The sequence below is a fragment of the Cricetulus griseus genome, chromosome 5 (assembly GCF_003668045.3).
Source record: "Cricetulus griseus strain 17A/GY chromosome 5, alternate assembly CriGri-PICRH-1.0, whole genome shotgun sequence".
NCBI lineage: Eukaryota > Metazoa > Chordata > Mammalia > Rodentia > Cricetidae > Cricetulus > Cricetulus griseus.
In genome coordinates, this window is record NC_048598.1 from 144,791,020 (window position 1) to 144,818,021 (window position 27,002).

Below are 27,002 nucleotides of genomic sequence, written 5' to 3' on the forward strand. Positions count from 1 at the left end.
TCTGTTACCTCTGCCTCCCAAGTGCTGAGATTAAAGCCATGCGCCACTGCTGCTGCCACCTCCAGCACAATTCTTTACAGACATTGAAAGGACAATACTAAATTTCATATGGAAAAAAACCAGGATAACTAAAAACAATCCTGAACAATAAAAGAAGTATTTCATGCTGTACTACAGACATATAGTAATAAAAAAAAAACTACATGGTATTGACATGAAAATAGACATGTTTGTTTTTGTGGGGGTTTTTTGTTTGTTTTGTTTTGTTTTTCAAGACAGGGCTTCTCTGTGTAGCTTTGGAGCCTGTCCTGGCACTCACTCTGTAGACCAGGCTGGTCTCCAACTCACAGAGATCCACCTGCCTCTGCTTCCCGGGTGCCGGGATTAAAAGTGTGCACCACCACTGCCCAGCAAAAAAACAGACAAGTTGATCAATGAAATTGAATTGAAAATCCAGACATAACTAAATTCACACACCTATGGACACCTGATTTTTTTATAGAGAATTCAGAAATAATCAATGGAAAAAAGATAACATCTTCAAAAAAAGGTGCTGGTCTAACCTGATGGCTTGCATATATAACAATGCAAATAAATCCATATGTATCACCCTGCACAAAAAAATCAAGTCCAAGTGGATCAAAGACCTCAACTCAACATTAAACCAGATACACTGAACTTGACAGAAGAAAAAATGAGGAATAGCCTTGAATGCATCAGCACAAGAGACAACTTCCTAAACAGAACATTAATAACTCATGCATTGAGATTGACAATTAATAAATGAGACCTTTATGAAACTAAAAATCTGCTGTAAATCAAAGGATACCATGAATAGGACAAAATGACAACCTACCAAATGAGAAAATATTTGCACCAACTCCACATCTAATAGAGGCTAGTAAGCAAAATATATAAAGAACTCAAGAAACTAGACATCAACAAACCAAATAATCCAATTAAAAAATGAGTTACAGATTTAAACAGCAAATTCTTAATAGAGAAATCTCAAATGGCTAAGAAACACTTTAAGAAATGTTCAGCATCCTTACCCATCAGGAAAATGACTTACACCTGTCAGAATGGCTATGATCAATAAGACAAGTGACAGCTCATGCTGGAAAGGATGTGGAGCAAGGGGAACACTCCTCCATTGCTGGTGGGAGCACAAACATGTACAGTCACTATGGAAATCAATATGGTGGTTCCTCAGAAATTTGGGAATCAACCTATCTCAAGATCCAGCTAAACCATTCTTGAGCCTATACCCAAAAGATGTTTCACCCTACCACAAGGACACTTGCTCAACTACGTTCATTGTGGCTTTATTCACAATAGCCAGACGCAGGAAACAACTTAGATGTCCCTCAACTAAAGACTGGAAAATGTGGATTATTACACAATGGATTATAACTCAGCTGTTAGAAAAAATGACATCATAAAATCTGCACGCTAATGGAACTAGAAAAAAAATCATCCTGAGAAAGGCAACCTAGACCCAGAAAGACAAACACGATGTGTACTCATTTGTAAGTAACAAGGAGGGCTTTAGGGATGGATGTGTGGATCTCCAGGGGAAGAAGAAATAGAATACATTTTGTGGATGGAGAGGGTGTGGGTGTGGATGAGAACAAGAGGGAGCAGGTTGGGGAAGGAGGGAATAAAGGGGAGAGTACAGGGAGAGACAACTGGAATATGAGTATTTAGAGGGCCATATGAAAACCTAGTAGAGTGGAAACTTCCTAGAACCTAGAAGGGTGACCCTATTGAGGACTCCCAGTAACAGAGGATTTGGAACCTGAACTGCCCATCTTTTGTTAACCAGGTGAGGCTCTCAGTGGTGGAACTGGGACACCATCCTAGCTACAAACCCTTCAACCCCCACCTGTCTTGCCTGCAAGATGTGCTGGGATAATGGTGTCTCAGAGATTGTGGGAGTAGCTAACCAATGGGTCTAACTTGAGACTCAAACCACAAAAGGGAGCCCATGCCCAACACTCCCTATATGGGCAGCAACCAGAAGCTGGATGGCTCAGAGACGTAGGATAGAGCCAAACTGTACTGAAGGAGGGAGGGAGGGAGAGAGGGAGGGAGGGAGGGAGGGAAGGAGGAAGGGAGGGAGGAAGGGAGGGAGGGAGGAAAAAAGAGAAAAAGAAAAGAAAAAATCAATGAAGTGATTCCTAACGATAGTCTGCTATACCTATAGATCAGTGCCTAGCCCAATTGCCATCAGACAGGCTTCTTCTGGCAGTTGATGGGAAAAAGATGCAGAGACTCACACCCAAACATTAGGTGGAGCTCCAGGGAACACCTCAGAAGAGGGGAAGGAAGAATTGTAGGAGCCACAGGGATCAAAGACACAGGAACATGGCCCATAGAATCAATTAAGAAAGGCTCACAGGAGGTCACAGAGACTGAAGTGGCAATCACGGAGCCTAATAGGAACTGCACTAGGTCCTTTGCATACATGCTGTAGTTATTTAGCTTGGGGATTTTGTGGGACTTTTAACAGTGGGAGTTGAGACTGTCTCTAACTCTTGCATGTTCTTCAGACCATTTTCCTCCTACTGGTTTGGTTGTGTCGATTTTTATTGCATCTTATTATGCTGTGTTCCATTGATATCACTGGAAGGCTTGCTCTTTTCTGGAGGGAGATGGAGGAGGAGTAGATGTGGGGACGAGGTAACGTGGGTTGGGGCTGGGAGGAGTAGAGGAGGAGGGGCTGAGGCAGGGAGCTTCGAGGAGTAGAGAGAGGGGAGGCTGCACTCAAGTTGTAATGTATGAGAGAAGAATAAATAAAAGAAAAATAAGTAAACTTTAGTGTATATCCTTACCATTCTACTAAAATAGTCTTGGATTTACCACAAATAACAATTACTATGTGTAGAACTAGCAAAACACTAAGGCTTCATAGCCGAAAGTATTAATAGCCTTAACTATTCTTATTACAGATCCACAGTCAGAGGTACTTTGTTTTTACAGTTACCTTTCTTCAGAACTCTTCTTAGGGCAGGAACAATTATACATGTCTCTGAACCTGTAGGCTCAGCAGACAGATATATTTTTGAAAAGGTTAAGCTATGCTGAGCAAGGTAATCCTCAAAAGATGGATGCTGGAGAAATAAATATTCAGTACTTAAATTAACTTCTTATTTGGCACTTAAAAACAAATTGCCAAGAATTATCTTCATCAAATAGAGCACTTACTTACTCTCTTGGAAAAAGAAAGTGAGATCTACTTCAAAATGCTGGAAAGAAAGCAGAATTTTTTAAACAGTCTCCTGAATAATAGAAGCCATTAGAATCAAAACAAGGTTTGGCCCCTTGAATGTTAATGGAAATGCCTCAAAACTAGAGAGGTTTTTTTTTTGGCGGGGGGGATTGGATATCTAGTTCAGCGGCAGAGAACATGTCTGTGTGCATCAGGCCTGGGTTCAATCTTCAGTACCAAAGAAAAAGAAAGAAGTAGACTCTCATGACTACTAGATTACACACACTCTTTATATTGCACTCCCAACTTTAGGATGTTGTTTTTTTTTTACCAGAGACGCTAAAACAGCTTTCAGATTTCCAAACCCCAATGTGGTGCTTCGAATAGGAATGCCCTCTATAGACTCATGTGTGTGAAATACTTAGCCCATATGGAGTGGCACTTTTAGAAGGTGTAGCCTTGTTGAAGTAGGTATGGCTTGTTGAAGGAAGTATGTCACTATGGGCTTTGAAATCTCCTAATCTCAAGGTATGCTCAGTGTGGTACACAGTTGCTTCTGCTGCCTGTGGATAAAGTTGGAGAACTCTCAGCTACCTTTCCAGCACCATGTCTGCCTGTATGCCACCATATTTCCTGCCATGACAATAATAGACTAAACCTCTGAAACTGTAGGCCACCCAAATTAAACGTTTTCCTTTATAAGAACTGCCGTGGTCATGGTATCTCTTCACAACAATAGAAACCCTAACTAAGACATCCATACATCAATTTTCAAAAAGTTACCACTGACTTGATAATACTAAGACACTTTACAAGAATTCAGTGATTGGAATGTGTGTACTAAAAATACATTAAGTATTTTAATTATACTTAATTTAGTATAATGGTTTGAATTCCTTCTTTCAAAGAGTCGAATTAAAATGGACTGGGTGTGGTGGTGAACACCTATCCCAGCAGAGGCGGGTAGATCTCTGTGAGTTGAAGGCCACTGGTCTACAAAGCAAGTTTCAGGAAAGCCAAATCTGTTACACAGAGAAACCCTGTTGAAAGTACCTCCTAGGATAGTCTATCTATCTATCTATCTATCCATTGGTTTTTTCTGAGACAGGGTTTCTCTGTGTAACAGATTTGTCCTGGAACTCATTTTGCAGACAGGTTGTCCCCGAACTCACAGAGATCCAACTGCCTCAGCCTCCCAAGTGCTGGGATGGACTTCTTTAAACTGTAAAAGAATATATACAGTGCTCCAATTTATACTGAAAGTCAACCAGAGTTAATACTATTAAAAGAGTAAGTATACTATTAAAAGAGTAAGTAAGCCTCATTAATGTGTGAGTATAATCAGAAGTTATCTTTTAAAACCTTATTCCTAATCTATGTCTAGATTAAACTTTAATTCTGAAAGGGTCCAATTTAATTAAGTATTTTATTATTATGCAGGTAATGGACTTTTTCTGAGTTCTACCCAATATTCTAAAAGGTAGAGACTAGAGTATGTGTTAATGGTGGTCAGGAAACACTGACTCCATGGAGGTGAAAACTCACACTTTGGGTATGAGGTGGGTAAAATGATAAAAGATTTTTCTTCATATTCACAACCATAGGAAAACACACAATACTAAAGTAGATACCAGTATATCTGAGATCTGGAGTATTAAAATTTAATTGGAGAGTGGGTGATTGGGACAAAAATGTCTTAAATATATATTTTACAAGGAGAAAAAGATGGAAAATATGATTGAGGGTAAAACTGAGTTAGACATTCCTGGTTTCCATTCACAACTCAGAGATAAGTTGGGAAAGTAACTTGATATCATGAAGCCTAAATTTCTTCATGAATAAAATAGAAATTATAACTTCTCCCCAACAGTTAAAAATTCAAATAGAAAACATATGCAAAAGCAAGTAACACTGAGCTTGGAATACTTCTGCTACTAAGCAAATATTAGCTCTCTTCCCCTTCCTCCCTCTTTTGAGAATGTTGCGGATCATATACTAGCTACAGAACAATATGTAGATTCTACATAGAGACATACACATAGGGAAACACATAGAGCCCTGGATGATCTCCAAAAATATGGCTTCTATATACTATCCAGGACCAAGGTTTGACAGTAGACTCTAATTCAAACACATACTTGAGTTCTCATCCCCAAACTGTGATTCTTTTAGTTGCATAAAATGAGATAAAGTACTTAACTCTCATGTTCCTCAGTTTCCACATTTGTATCTCAGGGTTGTCATGAAGTAATAAAAAAAGTAAAAAAAAAAAATGAAAGAAGAAAGATGATAGATAGATAGATAGATAGATAGATAGATAGATAGATACTTGTAGAACTAGGTTAATCAATCAAATTTCCTTATAAGTTACTACTATGTGTGAATGTGACTCTCAGTGTTCATATGTTGAAAACTTAATTTCAATGAAACCATGGTACAGGTAGTACCTTCAAGGCTACATCGTAAGGGCTCTTCCATCAGTAGAAGCTTTCTCTCTCACATTCTCTCCCTCTCTCAGAATATTTTGACAGTTTAAAACAAAACACTAGGAAACTCTTACCTATCTCTCTGTTCATCTATAGAGCAGTCACTTAAGAAAGATGACCCCAATAGTCCAAGCATAGGTTTGTGACCTGTCCTGTCGGAAGTGTGACACACTCGAGAAGCCAGGCGCAGATTCATGGGCAACTCCAAAGTTGGGACTCTGGTGCACAGGTGATGAAGATGAGGCAAGGGATAGCCCTGTGGGATTCTATAACAGGAAAGAAAGTGAGCTTCTTTCATCATATTATAGATGTTAGATAAAAAATACATTGATATTGGCAATTCAGTTCAGGCTCTAAAACAAACAGTCAAGTATAGGGATCAGACACAAAACTATAATAATGGTTTGTAACAAATTTAATATTGCAGCATTGGGAAATTTCCAGACTTTAAAATTCATAGAAATGAACATGTCTTATACACATCAGACAATGAATAGGTCTAAGGCAAACTCATTCCTCCAGTGGTCTCTCCTCACTTGAATTCTGTAACTCTGTTTAGGGTTCCTCCCTCTGTTAAAGAAAAGATTGGACAATACCCACACAACAGAATTTCATCAGTAGAACACTGTGTCTTCAGGTGTCATGTCCCTTCCCACTGCCAAAATGTGCCTCTCCCTTGCCTTTCCAAAGGATAAAAGGAGTCATGATGACCTGCTTTCTTGATGCTGCATGCCACCTGCCATCTAATTAACCCCTTAAGCACAAAGCTGTGTTCCAGGTGCTTTCCACATTCTAACCCTCATAAATCTGTACAGAGAGATCACCCTTTCTTTGGAGCAGGCCTAGTTTGGCTAGGTCCCAAGATCAGCAGTTCCTGGGATCCAAGTACATTATTGCTCTCTGTAAACCCAATGTCTTTCCAATTAATTAAGACTGAAAACTCCTGAGAAGTGCCCTTCATCTGATGCTACTCCAACCCAGTTCTCCCCTGCACTGGATCAGAGGAGCTTGGCACATATAGGCCAAGCTCTCCAAGACCTTCAAGCCACGCTCTACATGACCTTCAAGAACACTCTAAATGACCTTCAAGCCACATCTGACAGTGCTAACACTTCTTGAAACTGTTCATTCTCTGTGAGATTTTTCAGAGCATCCTCTAGCCTCAGATTTCCATCTTTCTCTCAATTTGTCTTAATTTGAAGTCTTTGGCTTCCCAGTTGGGTGTGCCTTCTAGGTTCCAACTTCCCTTTGAACACAGGCAAAAATCCTCTCCAGTGGGATTTTTTTCCCTTCTGCTGAATGCTCCAAATGTCATCCCTGTTGTCACAATAACCTAGATTCCTCATACTCAAGGTACGAAATACCTGACATCTCTCTCCTTCACTTGCAAATTCAAGGCAAAGCAGAGGCCCCGTCCGTCCCTTCTCTACTCATTATCAGCTTGCTTCAGGCATGGTGTTTCTCAAAGACAAGGCTTGATCAGGTAATCTGGGCACTATGCTCTCTCTTTTGCCATCTGCAGATTCATCTTTGCTGCCTTTACTCAGCACAGTGGTTCTCTGTTGCTTACTTGCACCTGTCTGGCATCTCTCTAAGTTTAAAGACATCTTAGCCTCCTGCCTGACTTTCAGCACCCAAGTTAAGAGTGTAGCTCTTGGGTTGTGCTGACTGTATTTAAGTACTTTTAAAATTCGTATGTGTACCTAGGTCTTGACTTAAGAAGAGCAAATGCATTTACAACAGTCTCTCACATAGCAGATGTCAAGTGTTATCAGCTTGAAGGACAACATACAAAGACAGAGTGTTGTCTACCCTTCTGCTCATGTCTAAACATCCTTCAGACAATACCTGATGACAGGTGCCTCTGCAAAGACTGTTTTTTTTTCTTTTTCTTTCATTCATTTTCTTCTTTACTCTGCTATCCCCCTTGATTAGAGGGAGAGTGTCTGTATTTTATAAGTGTCTCTTTCCATGCACTGTATTAGTCCTGTTTGTTTGTTTGTTTGTCCCTTTCCAGGTGATCAGTGCTGCTCTGTGTGCTGCTCATGTGTCTAGAAAACTTCAACTAGCAGCACAATATAAAGAATATACTATGGCGTTGTTGGGGGCAGGATCAGAGTCTTAGTTCTTGAGCTTGCAAGTTATATTATCAACTTCTTTTTTTTTAAAAAAAAAAAACCTTTAGTTAAAGGAATAATATAAAAATTTCCTAGCTTTTACATTTATGATAACTATTTTAAAAAAACTAAAATGAATATTCTCGGGCTGTAGAATTATTCGTTTTATTTTTTGTTACTGGATTGCAATAAATAGCATTTAGCCTATTGCTAGGCAATTATTCAATCACACACAAAGCATAGATCCAACAAGGACAGGGTATGACATGTGTGAATACTGTGAAGGAGAAGAAAAGGTAAGTCTAAAGACAGCAAAATGTCTGAGACAAGAAACCTAACCAGGAGAGTGAAAATCTATGACCAGGAATGCAGGGCTATGGTTTCTCCCCTGGTAAAAAATGGAGAGAAAGGGAGATGGGGGGAGTAGGGAAAGGAACAAAAAGGCAAGATCCCATGTCAAGCCTACGTAAACCATCATCCTGCTTCAGACAGGTCCTGGCTAGTAGAGATTATACTACTGATTTTGGTTTGTTGTTTTGTTTTATTGGTTTTTTCTTTCAACATAAAAAGTATTGCAAACATCTGAATTCCTCATGCTCCCATCAGTCTAACAACACAGATTAGCAAATGAATCTTCCTTGCTAGACTGAGCTAAACAGCAATAAGCTGCAATGGAGAACTGAGTTCCCGGGGCAATCCCTTGCTTTGAGGGTTAGTCACTGGTGAGAAAAGATAAATTGGTTAAAGACAAAGGAACAGTGTATTAAACTTTGAGCAATATTTTTCCAAGATTCTCTTTTATAAAACAAATTCTTTAAATGCCCTGTATGTCTTACCCTGCATTTCAGTCTTGTTTCTCTATGATGGAAGTTTCTAAAATCAGCTTTTGTGAATTAAAATAACAAATATATATCAATAAGATCTACAAATATTTTTGGCATTCTCAAGAAAGCCTGTGTGTTTTTACAGCACACTCTCTTTAAGCAGGACTATTTGTCATTCTTTGAAATGCTAAGACATAAGAAAGAAAAGATCCTGACTCTGTGTGTGGTCACACTACTTTGCTTAATGCACTAAATGCAAAGATTTTTAGGGACAAAAAAAATCAAGAAGTTTCTGCTTCATTGATAATCTGACAGTAACTATTTATTGAAGGTAAAATACTTGTTGCCTGCTGTCACTATTTGTTTTAATACATAATCTTGCTAACTAAATGAGCTTAAAGCAATGCAGATAAGCAATGGCATGCAGAGGGTCACTTAAATGCCAATTTCACTGTCTCATCGGATTTGGAATTCTTTACCCATGAATCTACTCTCAACTACTAAATTGTGAGTTATGTCCACTTACAAAGTGCAAGCCAGCACTTAAAGAAAAATAAAACAGGTTGCCTTCCATGTCTAGACCTTCCCAGTTTCCTGAGCAACAGCAAAAGCCAATAATTAAACTTTCTTTAAATCTCCATAAAGAGCTGAATGAAGGATAATCTAGAATAAAGCAACCCATAAAAACCAGTGGTAAAATGAAGAGAAAACCAATTTCAAGAAGGATGAGTGACAACAGCTAAACCAAAGTTGGTACTGCACTCACACCACATCAAACTCAAGCTGTATTCATTTGTGGTAAGAAACCCCAGTTTTGTAGACTTTTGTCTCATTTTGCTTTGTTTGGACAGTTTTTGTCTTACTGGTTTTTTCATTGTATATTTTTGTTTCTGTTTTGTTTCCGGAGGGGAGTTGGAATGTCTTGGTTTTTTTTGGGGGGGAGGGGTTGCTCATCTCTTTATTTTTTTTTTTTTTTTTTTTTTTGGAGAGTGTGTGGGTAGAGAGGTGGGGAGGACCTGGGAGCCAATTAGAGCGGGGAGGAATATGATCAAAATATACTGTATAAAAGTTTTTTCTCAATAATAATAGAAGAAACTTCATTAAAGATACAGCCAGGGGAGAGGGAAACATGAATGGACAGTAGAGAGAATCCCAAATTATTAAACTGACTAGCCTATGCCCATGTTGAGTTAGGTTTTTATTTTATCGAGGTAAAATTAAGCAATATAATAAGCAGTTAATCAAACCATGACTAAAGCAGTGGTCTCTACCATGCTGTCTCTTTATTCTAAGCACTGTTATAAAAACCATTCCTCAAAACCAGAAACAGAGATGGTGGAGGGAAGCACACCCACCTGAACTACAAAACCCGCCACCCCTCACCAACTCTTCCTTTGAGAAGCTCCCACTTGGATCTCCACATGACATGATAAGACATTTAGTTTCTCCTTCTAAAAATTCATTTTCACGTATCAAGCCACTGAGTGCCTACTCTTTGGGTAAGAAGATGTGTAAAGGGGTTGGAGACAGCTCAGCAGCTAATGGCATTGCCTAGGGAGGATTGGATCCCCAGCGACCACACTATTTTTAATTCTAGTTCAAAGAGATCCAATGCCCTCTTTGGGCCTCCCTAGATACCAGGCATGCATTTGGTGCTCATAACATGTATGCAAGCAAGCACTCACACACATAAAATAAAAATAAGTATTTAAGAAGAAAACAGAAATATATAAATTTAAGGAAGTTACTTTTTCATTCGTTTTTTATCCTCACGATATCTTCTTACAAACTTTCTTGATTTCAATGGCTTAACAATTGGTCTACTTTTTTGTATTCGTTTAGCTTCTGTTCCTCTGATTTGCAAGAATTCTGTAGATTTCACCTTTTAAAACACATAAAGCATGTTGTTAAGGAAAACTGGAATATGAGGAGTTAGACCTTTCATATTTAATGCTATGTCTCATATTTAAACTCGTGATTTCTACGTGTATAGCAGAATACAAACACTAAAGGTAAGTTACTGTTTCTAAAGCCATTCCTAATTTTATGTATGTATATTAATGAAAATACAAAAATATTAGTATCATATTTACTTACAGTATTTGAATTTATTACCTTAAATTACTAAAGAAAAAACACAAGATGAACCCAGGGTCTCATGCATGCTAAACAAACACTCTACCACTAAACTATGCCCCAATCTCCTTTTCTTTTTTTTCATGTATGGTATGTGTGTGAATATATATGTTCTCATGTGTGTTTGTGTGCCTATAGAGGTTCATGACTGATGATGAGAGCATCCCTCATGACTCTCTACCTTCCTCATTGGGAGTACAGTCTCACAGTTGAACTCACAGCTCACCATTCCAGTTAGTCTTGCTAGCCGGCTTGCTACAGGGATCCAGGCTCCACCTTCTGAGGCTGACATTCAAAGCAGGCTCCAGTACCCACCTGGAATTTGTATGAGTTATGGGCATGCATCCTTACCATCTCTCCTCCTACTCTTCTTGATTGATGTTTTTTCCTCTCCATCCCCTTGATTTGGTATTTTAATAGGACCCACCATTAGTTTCTGAAAGTTTTGCAGGACTTCTGGTTATAATCACAGGTGAAATGAGTTTCAATGCTTTATAGTATAATTTTGAGCAATGTTTATCAAATTCTACTTCTTAGAGTTGTACTGTTTTGTATTTCTATTGCTTGGTAAACCCAAATACACTCTGTCTCACAAATAGTTGCTTCTTAATAATTATGAGTTGAAAATATTATTGTCTCAGAATTCCTAGAATTCTTTCAGAATACATGGTGGTAATAATTCACACACGAGTTTTCTCCTTGGATTGCTCTGAGCTTTTGTTTTGTTTTGAGACTTGAAAGAGGAACCAGAAAGACTCTCCCTGAAAAGGCAGAAGTATAGCAGGATAAGTAGGAGACAGGTAAAAAAAGTTGTTACAAGTTAGCTGCAAGATTGAGGCTTATTTCTTAGGTAAGGAATTAGTGAATCATGAAGGCAGAGCATTCCAGTCACACCTAAACTCTGCCTACAGTATCTCTACCAGTCTTGGTCATCTGCATGAACAAGGTCAGTCACAGTGAACTTGGATACTACAGAGTCAGCCATTTTCTCTTCCAAACACTTCAACTTGCTGACATTTCTGTTTTGTTTCTTTATTACTGAGTAGAACAACTTTCATCTACCAGTCTAAATTCAAACCTCAGGAACCATCAGAGAGAGTACAATCTAGCTCCTTTCCATTTGACAAACAGTTCAATATGTGAATATATTCACTGCCTTGGCCAGCTTTTCCCCCAGATGAACAACTATCCCTTACATGAAACAGTTTTGAAATGGTGGCTTTGTCATTTCCTCCTCAGTCTAATTTGTCAAGGGCCCTCATGTGGTTAGGTACTCAGCTATGAACACAATATTTGACATATGATATAATCAAATCAAGCAAGTGAAAGATGACCCTCCTATGGCACCCATCAACTAATGTAAACTGCAACTATATTTGTCTTCCCTATCACAAAACAACATTATAAGTAAAAGCCTTACGGCTGTTCACATTTGCTACTAAATCCTCCCATACTTTGGTGGACCCAAAGGCAAAAACATAACAAATCTTCATGCCTATTAAATTTAATCTGAGCTCTAAGCAACTAAATTTTAGATATTATCTCTCTAAATCCAATCAGTAAATCTCTCATACTATCATCCACATTATGGAGGAATATGCTGAACTGGCTACAACTAGAGGCTTTTGCACACTAATCATGTACCATATAGATGCTTGACTCCATACAAATCTGTCCAGTAGTTCTAACATTCTCACTGGCAGCACTGGTAGGAGGCATTTTTATATGGACTGCTGAAATTCAGAGCATAGCAACTAGTAAACACTGATTGTACTAACTAAGACATCTCTGTGCCAGATACTAAGTGCTATCTACACAGCAGCTGTATAGCATCCCTGCAATAGCAAAGTGGCACTGCCACTATCCTCACCTAACAACACAGACATAGCTTGGTAATTAGGCCCAGCTCACACCTCTAGTAATGGGGACAAAGGAGCCATAGCCATGAAAAATGTGGGCCCAGAGCCTTGTGGCTTGTCCATGACACTCACAGTAAGCAAGATACCTAGCATTTTTCTGATAGTCCATCTAATAAAATTCTAAGAGCAGAAATAAGGTTGGTCTTCGTGTTTGTCCCTAGGGAGCCCATGTTCAAAGAATTATCTCTTCCTGTTAGAGGGGCTGAGGTACATGTTTTTAATAAGCTATTTAATCATTCTCAGGCATCCTACAAGACCAGAACAGCACAGAGATTGTAGAAATCAAGACCTTTGCCCTTAGAGCCTAGAGTTTTTGCAGTTGCTGTCTTCTCCAAAGCACTCCAAAGCAGGCTCTGTGTCTTTGTCATTTAGCACTGATAGGCAGCAAGCACTCAGCCACTCAACAGCACAGGGGGTGGAGAGCATCTACCTGAGCCAACCTGTTCATACTGGAATTAACTCTTGAACTCTCAAATCCAGGATTTTGGGTTTTTTAAGCCAAATTCTTCTTTGTAAACTAAAGATTGCTTTCCTTGTCAGTCTTCAAAATGAAGAGGCGCTCATGAGCTTCCTCTTCTCTGCCATATGTCTGTTTACTTAAAAACCTCATCTTTTTATTCAAAACTAAACGGAGGGAACTGTCGTCGGCTGTCATTGCATTATTCGCCCGTGACGACAGGGCTGTCTTTCTCCCCCCACCTCTACCTTTGCACCAAAATAACATAAAAATCGCCTTTTTCTGTTCTTAATTCTACAGGGGTCTCAACGCCTGTATCTCAACCCTCTTCTGGCAGCCACATGTCACTTTCCTAGTCATTTGCGATACACATTTTATCTCTTCTGAGTTTTCAAAACTCTGGAGGCAGAGAGTCAGTCCTAACTGTGAATTTGGAATGAGCGAATCTCGTGGCTCTTAAGCTTTCTTCCGTTTGCAATCTTGAGTCACATTATTTATAGGCTGTTACAAATGCTCTTCTAAAAAGCTACCCAGTCCTATTACTGTTGTATCTGGCATTTCTGCACCAAGTTGCTATCACAAGTATGCAATTTTTTTCTGCTGTTGGTTATGACTTAGCTCAGAACACTAGCAAGCCATACTCTTGCAAAGAGCTTCTAGGAGGAGAACAGCCGGTAAGGCAGGGACCCTACAGATTCTATTTGTTGCCAGAGTTCTCCCAGCATGTGTCTGAGAAGCTAAAGTCCTGCCTCACTCTTTCATCTAGATGTATTTATTAGCCACATCAAAAAGTTGCCTTGTCTCACGGTCTGTCTGGGTTTACTGGAGCATGTTGCTCCTTATTCCTGCACCGCTGACACTACAAATGAAGTAAGTGTTCGGCCTATATTTAGAGTTAAAGTTCATGGATAATGGACATGGAGATGATACAAACAAACAAGCATAATGTTCTGGTACACACTTGCACCATAGGAAAGAACCCCAGAGGACAAATGTATAAGCATTACCAAGCTCACCTAGGCCTAGTCCTGGGACTATACTTCCTGACTCTCATCAGGTGCTACATAGAAGACTGTGGCCAGTGTCTGAAGAGCCCAGATGCCCTCTTTTTTTGTTTGTTTGTTTTTTTATTTTTTGCTTTTTCGAGACAGGGTTTCTCTGTGTAGCTTAGGAGCTTATCCTGGCACTCGCTCTGGAGACCAGGCTGGCCTCGAACTCATAGAGATCCGCCTGCCTCTGCCTCTGCCTCCGGAGTGCTGGTATTAAAAGCGTGCACCACCAATGCCCGGCTCCCAGATGCCCTCTTACCTTGAAAATCTGCCCTTCCTTCCAAGAGATACAAAAGAAAAAGAAAAAAAGAAAGTCTTCAAAAAAATCTAGCTCTTATTTTGTACTTCTGATGCCCCTTTTAAGGCTGACACCACAAGACACACACACACACACATACACACACACACACACACACACACATACACACACACACACACATATATACACACACACACACACACACACACACACACACACACACACACACACACACACACACACACAAACATATCCCATCCCCTTATCATTGCCTGGAAACTTCTTCACATTTACCACGCCCAATTCTTACAATTCTAAGTTTTCTTAACATGGACAATAGTGTTTTGTTTTACTTACTTTTAAAGATTTTTGCTTGCTTTTTTCCTTGGCAGTTGTGGAAACATCACCTTCCAAAGGCTCACTGGAGTCCTCTAGTGGCACAGTTTCTAACATTTCCTGAGACTTAAACCTTAAGTTCTCTTCTCCTATGGTTCCCCATTCGAAAACATCCTCCTGTTCAATCTGGAAGATGCTTGACACAGCCTCAGAAGGCTCCTCAGAAATACTGTGCTGAAGAAAAATACAAGTACAGAAAGTTCATCTTACTGGTCTTTCCAGGGTCTTCAGCTCTACACTGTGTTCTATCCAGCAACAGATGGCTCAGTAAATGTGTGTCTGAAATTCATCTGAGCTGCCAAATTCTTTTTCTCCAGATTTCAAAAGAAAACTTCTAATCGACTTAATGAAAAACCTGAAAGCCAGAAAATTATTTCCCCTGGCCTTATGTCACCAAATCCTAAGGAAACAAATCTTCATAGACACATTTCTTTATTAGTCAATTTTTTAAAAATAGATTATTTGGGATTATGGACCACTGGGAGTTAAAAACCTCACTGCCTCAAATGATAAATCTAATCCGACTTAAATAAAAAGTCTGAGTTATATGGAGTGGCTTTACAATACGATTATACCATTTTGTTCTTTAATATAATCAAAGATGCTGTGCAGTGTCAAGCACCACACAAGTGTCTTTGTTATACAAGAAGGAATAACTGGATCAGGAGCTTATAAAATACAGCATTAGTCTTGAGCTCATATTTTTATACAGTGACTGACTGGTGGTGTTAAAGAAAAATTAACAATACTTCCAAGATGATGGTACTGCCCCAAGTCCTGGATCCGTCAACGCATAGATGTTTGAACCTGATCAAGTTACTTACACTATTTTCCTCAATGATAAGGGAAATTTCATAAAATGACAAAGTAGATATATTGGGTTATTACATGCTATGCACTCTGTTTTCGTGATCTCCACTTGTGATCAATTGATGTGTTTTATGTGATCAATTGATGTGTTTAATGTTAAGTAGCAAACATTATTGTCAAACACTTCCTTTGTTTTGCATTTCTTTGCTCCTAGCTTCTTCTTCTCACAGAGTTCAAGTTGGGGAGACTGAACAAATGGAAGCAGCATCCCTCAAAACTGAAAACAGGGGAAGAAAAGCTCAAAGGAGGGTAATGATAGGCCTTGAGCTATAGTCCTCCCTGCTTCAGGAATCTGTCCAGCCTCGTCTGTTGTCTAAACCCTTCCTAACATGCCACTCCTGTGCCTGCCTCCATTACAGCTTGTTAGCACACAACGTTCTAACTGCCTCAGCCGCAGCATCATAATCGTTAAGTGCTCATATGACCACTGCCTCACAGATCCATGGCACAGGAGCAGTGTATAACCCCACTCTTTATGGATGACAGAAAATGAGGCTTTGACAAGTTGGGTAATTTAACCAAGGTCATACATTAAGTAGCAAAGCTGTTCTCCGATCTAGACAACCTCCTTCTAAAGTGTGCACTACCAATTTGTCTTTCATTTGATATAGATTGATGGTTCCAGAAATTTGGCTCACAGATCCCTGACAATATTGGAAACCCTTCTAGGAGGGCTGCAATGCCAAGTGACTTTAATAAGATTAAACTGTTATTATTCACCTTTTCCCACTGTGTTGAAATTTGCACAGATGATGAAAAACAATGGTGAGTAAACTGGTGAAATGCTTAACACATAGACAATAAAACATCTAAGGTGAAAGATGAGCTCAAGAAGGACCCAAGGATTTCACTGCACACATGCATTCAGTTCACACATCTGGACTCTTAATTCTATACCGCAATGAATCTTTAAGCACCACTTATACAATTTTTGTGCATTAACCAGGAAACATATTTATTGCTGTGATAAAAAGCTATTAAAATATGACTTACTTTCCAATGTATGTGACACTAGATTTAACATAGTTCATTTGAAAGAACACATTACTATATATATATATATATATATATATATATATATATATACATAAAATGTAAGTGCATACAATTTTCTTGTTATCATTTGTGCATGAGAGTGTGTGTGAATACAGGTATGTGTGTGTAGGGCAGACGACAGCTTTACAGAGCTGCTTCTCTCCTTCCACTATGGGTTTTGCGGACTAAACTCAGGATGTCAGGTTTGCACACTAAGCTCTTTTACACATGAAGCATTTCTTAGGCCCTGAAAATTATAATTTATGTTAATATGCAATTGGCTCTAAAGTATTCTCTTAAATGAAAAAAAAGCCACTTAAATTCCTCAGTTTGGGTTTTATCCAATAGATAAAATTAATTGACATAATTCACTTGTGTCATTTTAGAATTTCAAGACAGGGTTTTGTTGTTGTTTTTTTTTACACTGTATAGCCCTGGCTATCCTGGAACTTGCTCTGTAGATCAGGCTGGCCTCAAACTCTCAGACATCCCCTGTTTCTGCCTCCCTAGTGCTGGGATTAAAGGTGTGTGCCACCACCACTTGGCAGCATAATTCACTTTAAGAAAAGTTCCTTGGATAGATATCTTTAAACAATTTTAATTGTCCAAGAGCATTTGATCCTTTAAAAAAATGGATTCTTAAAAAACCTTAGTTCAAAAAGGTTCTTTAAAAAAGAAATTGTAGGGCTGGTAAAATGGCTTGGCGGGCAGAACAATTTGTCATATAAGCATAATGCCCTGAGCAAACCCATGAGAGTGGATGCTCCCCTAGCATCCACATGAAAAGCAAGATGCAGTAGATGCCAACCAAGCTGGAGTCTGAGGCACAGCAGAAGCAGAGAGCCTGCCTTGGCCTCAGAAAGGTAAAAAAACCAATGCCTGAAAACTGTCTGACCTCTCCACACACACTGCAGCACAGACACCCCTGTATATACAAGAAAATACTACACATACACACACACACACACACACACACACACACACACACACACACACACACACACACACACAAAGACACAATTTTCAAAGACAATGTGCCACATTTCTCTTTAATGTTTCAAGTATTTGGCATACTAGATGCATTTTATCGCTATTTATAATAAGTAGATGAATAATGGAAATTAAATTGCTTCAGTTTTCATCTACCACATAACTAGCCTTTACTAGAATACTTATAGTAGTAGCATATTTCTGCTTATTGGCCAATGAACTAAATGAATTACTCCAGGACAAGGTCTGCTCTTCCTCAGTCCTTTCTATCAACCTCTTCTAAAGCAGTTCAATGAGTAGATTAAGTCAATCTTATTCTATTGATGATTTCATTGTGTTGAGAATAACTCATATTTTCAATTTACTCTACACACTACTGGATTAATGACCTGTTGTGCTACCTTGAGGCAGTTACCCTAGATACAGGTTAAGCCCACAGCTGCCTGTGTGATAAGGCTTGATAACTGGTTGATCCACACACCATTGATAAGTGGCTAATAGTATCACCACACAGGTAGTCCTGAGGCAGGCCATTTGCATACAAAGGGGAGCAAAGATCCAGTCAAACCAAAAGCATCTTTAAGTGTAGCACTTGGGGTACCCTTGTTGCTTACAGGCTCCAGGGTTTCATGAAAACAGAAGATTCTATATGTTTTCTGGGTGCTATCCTAAAATGAAATGTGATATATATATACATATATATATTTTATATACATATATATACATATATGTGTGTGTGTGTGTGTGTGTGTGTGTGTGTGTGTATCTCACATATACATATAGGGTTATATTTTCAAAACTCTCATGTAAAGCAGCTGATCATCATGTCTTCTTACGTAAATGTGGATACACTTTTAATTCATTTACTTTTACTTAATATTAACTTTTACTTTATGTGGAGACACTTTCCATTATCAGAGAAGATGTCCCATCATATTTCAGATACCATCATCATTTTGCCAGTGGTGGACAGGCGGCAAGATTTGCTTTTGAAACACTTCTGTTACTCACTGTCCAGACTGTGCCTCAGCAGTTCTTCTAGCTAAATGTCTATTAAAATGATGCTTTCTTAGAGGTTAATAATTTAATTATGTCACAAGCTACCTTCTATATTTAAGCATCTCTAATTCAGAAGAGCTATTAATAACCTTTCTCTCTGAAAAGAGTGTTTGGCACCACTTGAAACCATTTCTGAGAGCCAAGGGAGCCAGAAAATACCCATGAGGCTTTGGATCAGATGCTTAAACGCACTTATACAGTAAGTTAGAGGAAACTGTTTTTAACTCTCTGCAAACATTCAATCAGTAGGAGACACACTGTTACATTAATACAGGGAAAGAAGGTTTTTACTGGAGATGTTACCGTGACTGGCCGTGTCGGAACAGGTATCTGGATCTCTTTCTCTTCTTCTGCCTTGAATGTATGTGACTGAGTTGATCTGAGGTACCTTTGTTCTATCAAAGAAATACCCTGAAGAGAAAAAGAAACAAAGCAATCTCAACTGGTGAAAATCATTGAAATGCATTATTTAGTATATCAAAGTGTTAAGCATTTAAAACAGTAAATTAGCAGTGCATAAGAGAAATATAAAGTACTCAATAACATTCAGTAAATGAGAAAAGTATTTTTTAAAGTATGAAAATATTTTTGTGTGGTTGGGCATGGTGGTACAAGCCTTTAAACCCAATACTTAGGAAACATAGGCAGACAAATCTCTGAGTTAGAGGCGAGCCTGGTCTACATAATGATTTCCAACCCATTCAAGCTATATAGTGAGACCCTATCAAACACATGCACAAAAAAAGTTTATTCTATTTCATGGACTTTTAAATTGTTGACCTTTATAAATAGATGATTAAATTTAATAATACAACCATATAATATTGTATCAGATAAGATGAAATCAGGTATTGTAGGCATTACACAAGAAATTAAAATCAAAACTAAAATTTAATCCAAGCAAAAGTAATATGAATACATTTTAGCCACCACTGACTGACTGACACAACAGAATACCATACAATAGAATTTCATCAGTGCAGCACTGTGTCTTCAGGTATCACTAATGCTGGTTACAATCATCAGCACTCTACTTAGCTGTGGTCATAAGACGACATTGCAGGGGTGAACAGTAAACCCAGAATCAAAGACCCTGGTATTGTGTAAACTATAAGGCCCCATATCTGACATCACAGACAAGTTAGTTTGTTTACTTTTACCTCAGTGTTATCACCCAGGAACTCAGATGTATGATTTTATTTTTTTTTAATTTTTTTTATCAGAAACAAGCTTCTTTTTTTTTTTTTGCTACTATTTTTATTTGAATTAGAAACAGGATTGTTTTACATGACAATCCCATTTCCCTTCTCCCACCCGTCCTCCCCTACCCCCACCAACTAAAACCTTATCTGTCACATATCTTTTCTGCTCCCCCTGGATGGTGAGGCCTTCCATAGGGTGTAGTCAGAGTCTTTTGTTTCCTTTCGGGTAGGGCCTAGGCCCACCCCTGTGTGTCTTCCTCTATCTGGACTGGACTCCCAAAGTCCACACCTATGCTAGGGATAAATACTGGGCTTCTACAAGAGGTCCCATAGATTTCTGAGGTTTCCTCACAGAAACCCATGTTCCTGTGGTCTGGATCAGTCCCATGCTGGTATTCCAGCTATCAGACTGGGGAGCAAGAGTTCCCAGATGTTCAGGTCAGTGGTCAGAAACAAGCTTCTTTTAGAAGTTAATCCCAGTCCCCTCTCCTCCCCTGTCCCCCACCCCCCATCCCAACCCTTTTCTGCTCTCCAGGAAGGATGAGGCCTTCCATGGGGAATCTTCAATGTCTGTCATGTCACTTGGAGCAGGGCCTAGGCCTTCCCCCATGTGTCTAGGCTGAGAGAGTATCCCTCTATGTGGAGGGGGCTCCCAAAGTCCATTCGTATACTAGGGATAAATACTGATCCACTACCAGAGGCCACATAGATTAACCAGACCTCCAAACTGACTTCCTCCTTCAGGGGGTCTGGAACAGTCCTATGCTGGTTTCCCAGCTATCATGAGCTCCCCCTTGTTCAGGTCAGCTGTTTCTGTGGGTTTCTCCAGCCTGGTCCTGACACCTTTGCTCATGACTCCTCCCTCTCTGCAACTGGATTCTGGAGTTCAGCTCGGTGTTTAGCTGTGGGTGTCTGACTCTGGTTCCATCAGCTACTGGATGGAGGCTCTAGGAGGGCATATAAGGTAGTCATCAATCTCTATCGATGAAGGGCATTTAAGGTAGCCTCTCCACTATTGCTTAGATTGTTAGTTGGTGTCAAACTCTGGACATTTCCCTAGTGCCAGAATTCTCTTTAAACCTATAATGGTTCCCCCTATTGCTGTATCTCTTTTCTTGCTCTCCTCAATTCCTCCCCTGACTAAATCTTCCTGCTCTCTCATGTCCTCCTCTCCCCTTCTCTTCTCCCCCTCTCTTTCTTCTAGTTCCCTCTCCCCTCCCCCCATGCTCCCAATTAGCTCAGGAGATCTTGTCCCTTTCCCCTTCTCCAGGGGACCATGCATGTCCCTCTTGGGGTCCTCCTTGTTTCCTAGCTTCTCTGTCAATATGGATTGTAGGCTGGCAATCTTTTGCTGTATGTCTAAAATCCATATATGAGTGAGTATATACCATTTTTGTCTTTTTGTTACTGGGATACCTCACTCAGGATGGTTTCTTCTAGTTCCATCCATTTTCCTGCAAATTTCAACCTGGAAGCAACCTAGATGTCCCTCAACTGAAGAATGGATGGAGAAAATGTGGTACATTTACACAATGGAGTACTACTGAGCTGTATGATTTTCTAAGGCCACTTTCTTCTCTAGCCTTTTAGTAATGTCAATAGCAAAATCTAAAAACATCCAGGAAATCTTGGACACTAAGAAAAGACAAAACTTATGAATAATAGGGGTAGACAAAGAAGAATCATAGTAGGAAGCACAGAAAATTACTTTTTTTTAATCATAGGAAACTTCCCCCATATAAATAAGCAGGTACCTATGAAGGCACAAGAAGCATACAAAACATCAAATAGGCTGGATCAGAAAAGAAAATACCCAGGACACATAATAATTAAAACACTACGTTGTGGGATATTTGTATACTGTGTAAAGGTGTATTGCTGCAATTAGTGTAATAAAGAGCTGAATGGCCAATAGCTAGGAAGGAGGAGATGCAGAGTGATAGGAAGTGGGAGATGAATCTAGGCACACCAAGAGACAGAAGGAGACACAGAGGAAGCAGGATATGTGGCATGTGACAGAAAATAGACTAACAGAAATGAGTTAATTTAAGTTATAAAAGTTGTAAAGATAAAAGCAAGCCTAAGCTAAGGCCAATCTTTAATAATTAATAAGTCTCTATGTCATCATTTGTGAGCTGGAGGCCCAAAGAAAAATCTGAGTAAAACACTGAGTGTAAAAACCAAACAAAAGAATCAACAACAACAAAAGGATATTAAAAGCTATAAGGTAAAAGAGCCAAGTCACATATAAAGAGAGGCCCAAAAGAATAACATCTTTTAAATGGAGACTCTGAAAGCCAAAAGAACCTGGAAATATGCTCTACAAGCTATAAGAGACAAAAAACACCAGCCCAGACTAGTATATCCAGCAAAACAACCAATCACAATCAACAGAGAAAGGCATTTCGTGGAGGAAAAAATAAGCAATTTCTATCCACTCATACAGCTCTAAAGAAGGCACCATAGGGAAATATTTAGTCTGAAGAGGGTAATCACATCTTAGAAGACACAATGAATAACTTTTCTGAAAACAACAAATCAAAAGACAGAAAACTCATACCATAACAGCAAAATAGCAGGAATTAATAAATACTGCTCATTGACAACTATCAATACTAATGGCTTTAATTGCTCTATAAAAACACACCGACTAATAGACTGGATTGGAAAGGGGGATCATTTTATTGTTTATCTCTTCTTTTTTTTAATTTAAACTAAAAATAATTTTATTTTACACACCAATCCCAGTTCCCTCTCCCTCCTGCCCTTCTACCCTCCCACATCTCACATCCACTCCTCAGAGAGGGCAAGTCCTCCCATGGGAGAGCATTAATGTCTGTCACAGAGGATCCTTCTTTTTGCTGCATCCAAGCAACATTCCTCACTATCAGAGATAGACATAGCCTTATGGTAAAAGAATAGATAAAGATATTGCAATCAAATGAACTCAAGCAGCAAGCAAGTGTAAAAATTTTAATATATGACAAAATTGAATTCAAACCAAAGCTAATCAGAAAAGACACGGAAGGATACTATGTACCCATCAAAGGAAAAATCCACCAAGAGAATACTTCAGTTGTGGTTCCTGGGAATAGACCCACCTCAAGTCCCATTGTGCTACCCTTGGGCATATACCCAAAGGACTCTAACCCCTACTACAGAGATCCCTCCTATCCATATTCACCATTGCTCTATTCACAACAACCAGAAATTTTAAATGTTCATCAATTGATGAATGGGTAATAAAAAGGATACATTCATACACTGGAGGATCATTAGCTGTTATAAAAAATGAAATTCACAGATAAATGGATAGCACTAGAGAAACAAATCATCCTGAATGAGATAATTCAGACCCCACAAGACAAATATTGTATGTTTTCTCTTCTATGTAGATGTTAGCTTTTAAGCTTTCAAAATGTGTGCTACAATTTGCATAACCATAGAGGTTAGGTACCTAGATGGGGACTAGAGGGAAGGAGAGGTTCTTTCAAGGAAGGAGAAATATAATTTAGTATTATGGACATACAAAGGGGAATGAAACTAGAATAGAAGAATTAAATATGGAGGGGAATTGTCAGAAAAGGGTAAAGGAGAAAATAAGGGGAGAAACAGCTAATACTAAAGGAAAGTTCCTAAAATCTCTACATATATGGAAGGAATCTAAATGGTGTCACCAAATCAAAGGAGACATAATTTCCCACCTAGACATCTTATACCAGAATGGGTTATATCTTGATGATCACTGGCCAAAGGTGCTCCATAGAAACCACCAAACATCACAGGTTATTGCCAAGGTTATTGGTTGTTCTCCACAACCTGATGGTAAGGCCCTATTATTGAAGACAACACTTACTTATGTCATTAAACAAGGAAAAGTCAAGCTAGTACCTAAAAGAAGCTTTACTCCTGCTGGAAGGTACTCTGCATCCTACCAGAGGAGAAAGGTAATCATCAATATCACAGAGCTACTAACCCTGTTACCTATAACAATGTCATGCCTGCAAGATACATTGGTGAAATCCTGACACAAATGTTATGGGAGTAACCAAACACCTTTTTATTGGAATTTTTGTGGGATTTTTTTTGTTTCATTTTTATTTGTTCCCTTGCTTGTTTGTTTGCTTAAAGGGGTAAAGAGAAATAGATAAAGTTGGGTGGGTAGGGAAGTGAGGTGAGAAGGAATTAGGAGAAGGGGAAGCATGGTCAAAATATAATGTATGAAGAAAAGTTTTTCAATAAAAGAGTAAAATACAATGTGAGGCTCCACAACTTTAGAATGGCTGGCTATTCTAGCTGTAGAGAAGAAGTTCATTAAGATATGTAGGTTTTATATATGGTTAGTCTTGCTGTGTTTTTATTCTCGAGTTCTTTACAACAAGGCTTTAATTTAGAAAAACCACTAATTGAAAGATATTCAAAATCACAAATAAGATATTGTATGGTTATATTTACTTGGCATATCTGGAATAGGTAATTCCATAGAGATAGAAAGCCAGTGAGGGGTATCTAAAGGCTGTACTATGGGCAAAGATGGGAAAATAGAGAATAACTAATGTACAAAGTATCTTTTATGACAATGAAACAGTTTGGGAACTATATAAATGTGACAGTTGTTCAACAGTTCATTTCCTAACCCCTAGATTTTTTTTCACTAATACAGCAACAATAACTATAATGATACATTGTTCATTGATAAAAATTAATGTATTTTTGTTTTTACTCTAATAAACTCTGAGCAACTCACACTTAATATTTTAGAGATACATATTATAAAAAGCAACTATCTTGCTAGACATAGTTAGCACATGCCTTAATCTCAGCACTTGGGAGGCAGAGACAGAAAAACCACTGCGTCTTCTAGGCGGGACTCATCTACTTGGACTACATAGTAAGACCCTGTATAAAAAAAATAAATAAGCAACAACAAATAAATAAATTGATCACAATAATTTTGTTTGCAATAGATCAAAATTTTAGTGACAACACATGAATGGGAGGTAATGAGTAAGTTTCACACAACATTAAGAAATGCATAACCAGCCTATAATCCCAGATACCGGAGAGTCTGAGGAAGAAAGATAGGAAGGCCTCTGTGGGCTACAGAGTGAGCTCAAAACCAGTATGTGCAATTCATTAAGACCCTCTCTCTCATAAGTCAAAAGGTGGAAAAGGAAATGTGGGTAGAAGTCAGATTTTCAAGCACTTGTCCAGCATGCACAAGATGTACATGGCCCTAGGATTGGTCTCCAGAACAAATCCCTGCCTACCAAAACAATAAGAGTGAATAAACAAATAGATACATTAGTTTGTAAGCCATAGCATACCCATAAAGCAGGAACATCATGAATTTGAGGCCAGTCAAGGCTACACAGTGAGTTTAAAAGCCAGCCTAGATAACATAAGAGACCCTATCTTTAAAAAAAAGTATCATTAATTTATAAGTCAAATAAATTATCATAGTCTCAAGTGAAATTAAACATGGAAGGTAGTATGGTAAAGTAACTTATGAGCTTATGAGCTCTGCTTTGGGTTTTAAATAAAGTTAGGGAATCTCAAGCAATTACTGAATCTCCCTAAACCTGTTTTATAACATAGGGATAATAATAAAAATACATATGTAATGCTTACGATGAGACTATGACAACAATAAATGTCAAGCACTAATAGATATTACTATTTACATTAAGAATCAAAGTAAGGATGCTTATTATCACTGTCAATATTTGATTTTATATTTGAAATTCTAAATGTGAAACAACCCAACTATATAATTATAACAAGTGGATTAACCACAAATCAGGGGCTATGACTATAAAAAATAATCTATAGAAAACTTGGATTAGAAAATAAATTAATCCTCAAAAGCCCAAGTTGGCCCATTAGAAAAAGCTATAAAATTACAAAAGCAACAAAATTTATAAACTATTAAAATAGCACTTCGAGGGCAATGAGGAACCTTTTAAACTACCACTTATGACAACATACATGAACCAAAAATATTGATATTTAGACTCACAAGAAAATACACTTGCCATTAATTCCAAAATAAAAAACTGGTATACTAACATGGTACACAAAAGTGTCAGCACTAGAAGGCACTGGAAAAATCAGTACCTTCGGAGGAGAACCCAAATGCCACAGGCAATGAAACCCAAGCACACCAGAGGGTGTGCCACGGGGCCTTCCAGGTAATCAGATGCAAGCAGATGAGCCAGTACCACAAGCAGCAGCAATCTTCTGGCATCTGTAGCTGACTCGGTACTTTTCTAGTCCTCTGTCAGAAAAGGGATGGGGAGTAAACACCATATGCACACTTCTTGCCATGAAACCCAAATGACAGCATCCTCAAGGACATGAGCCAAGGGTCTGTTTCTAACACATACCTTCCTATGATCTCATCAGTATTTTCCTCAGAGTATACCACCTTCAAGTAAATGACCATGAAGTTCAAATTTCAGGAAAGGAGGAAAAAACAATCCCGTGGCCCTGAGTAGGTACTTGTTCACACAAGTCTGAAAATACCCTGATTTGCATTACAATCACTTGCTCCCTGCAGGTACAAACCTGATGGCACTGGCTGGCCGAGTTCTACCTGCACGCACAGGAATGTGTCAGAGATGCTTTGCATTCAGTCTTCCCACCTTTAACTGTTTGTCCCAGTTAAATATTTCTGATTATTGATATGATTATTATGGATGATTTGATCCTAAATTCCATAGAACCATCAGGGCCGGAAAAAAAAGTGATTTCAAATAAAAATGGAAATTGAGTGACTGTCATATAAATGTAAACATCAAGACTGCTAGAGGAGCCATCTATAATTATGCAAAGCATCTTCTCCACAAAGTCCTTAAGTCTTTTCAAAGGATTCAGGATTTCTAGAAACACAGTACCACTATATTCTAAGTAAGACAGAATATCTCTCCAGTAAGTGCCCCTTACGACAGAATTACATATAATGTTTAAACTACTGAGTTTTTCCATGAAGC

General features: G+C 38.6%; 1 protein-coding gene across 1 annotated transcript in view; it reads right to left on the reverse strand.

Annotated features, from left to right (window-relative positions):
* Ttc6 (tetratricopeptide repeat domain 6) overlaps positions 1–27,002 on the reverse strand; it is a 155,862-nt gene that overhangs the window by 90,519 nt on the left and 38,341 nt on the right. The window contains exons 2-5 of the mRNA XM_027419632.2: positions 19,112–19,219; positions 14,816–15,028; positions 10,387–10,520; positions 5,772–5,963 (exon numbers count right to left, since the gene is read on the reverse strand). Of these exons, the coding sequence (XP_027275433.1) occupies positions 5,772–5,963; positions 10,387–10,520; positions 14,816–15,028; positions 19,112–19,219 (647 nt within the window). The remainder of the gene's footprint in view (positions 1–5,771; positions 5,964–10,386; positions 10,521–14,815; positions 15,029–19,111; positions 19,220–27,002) is intronic.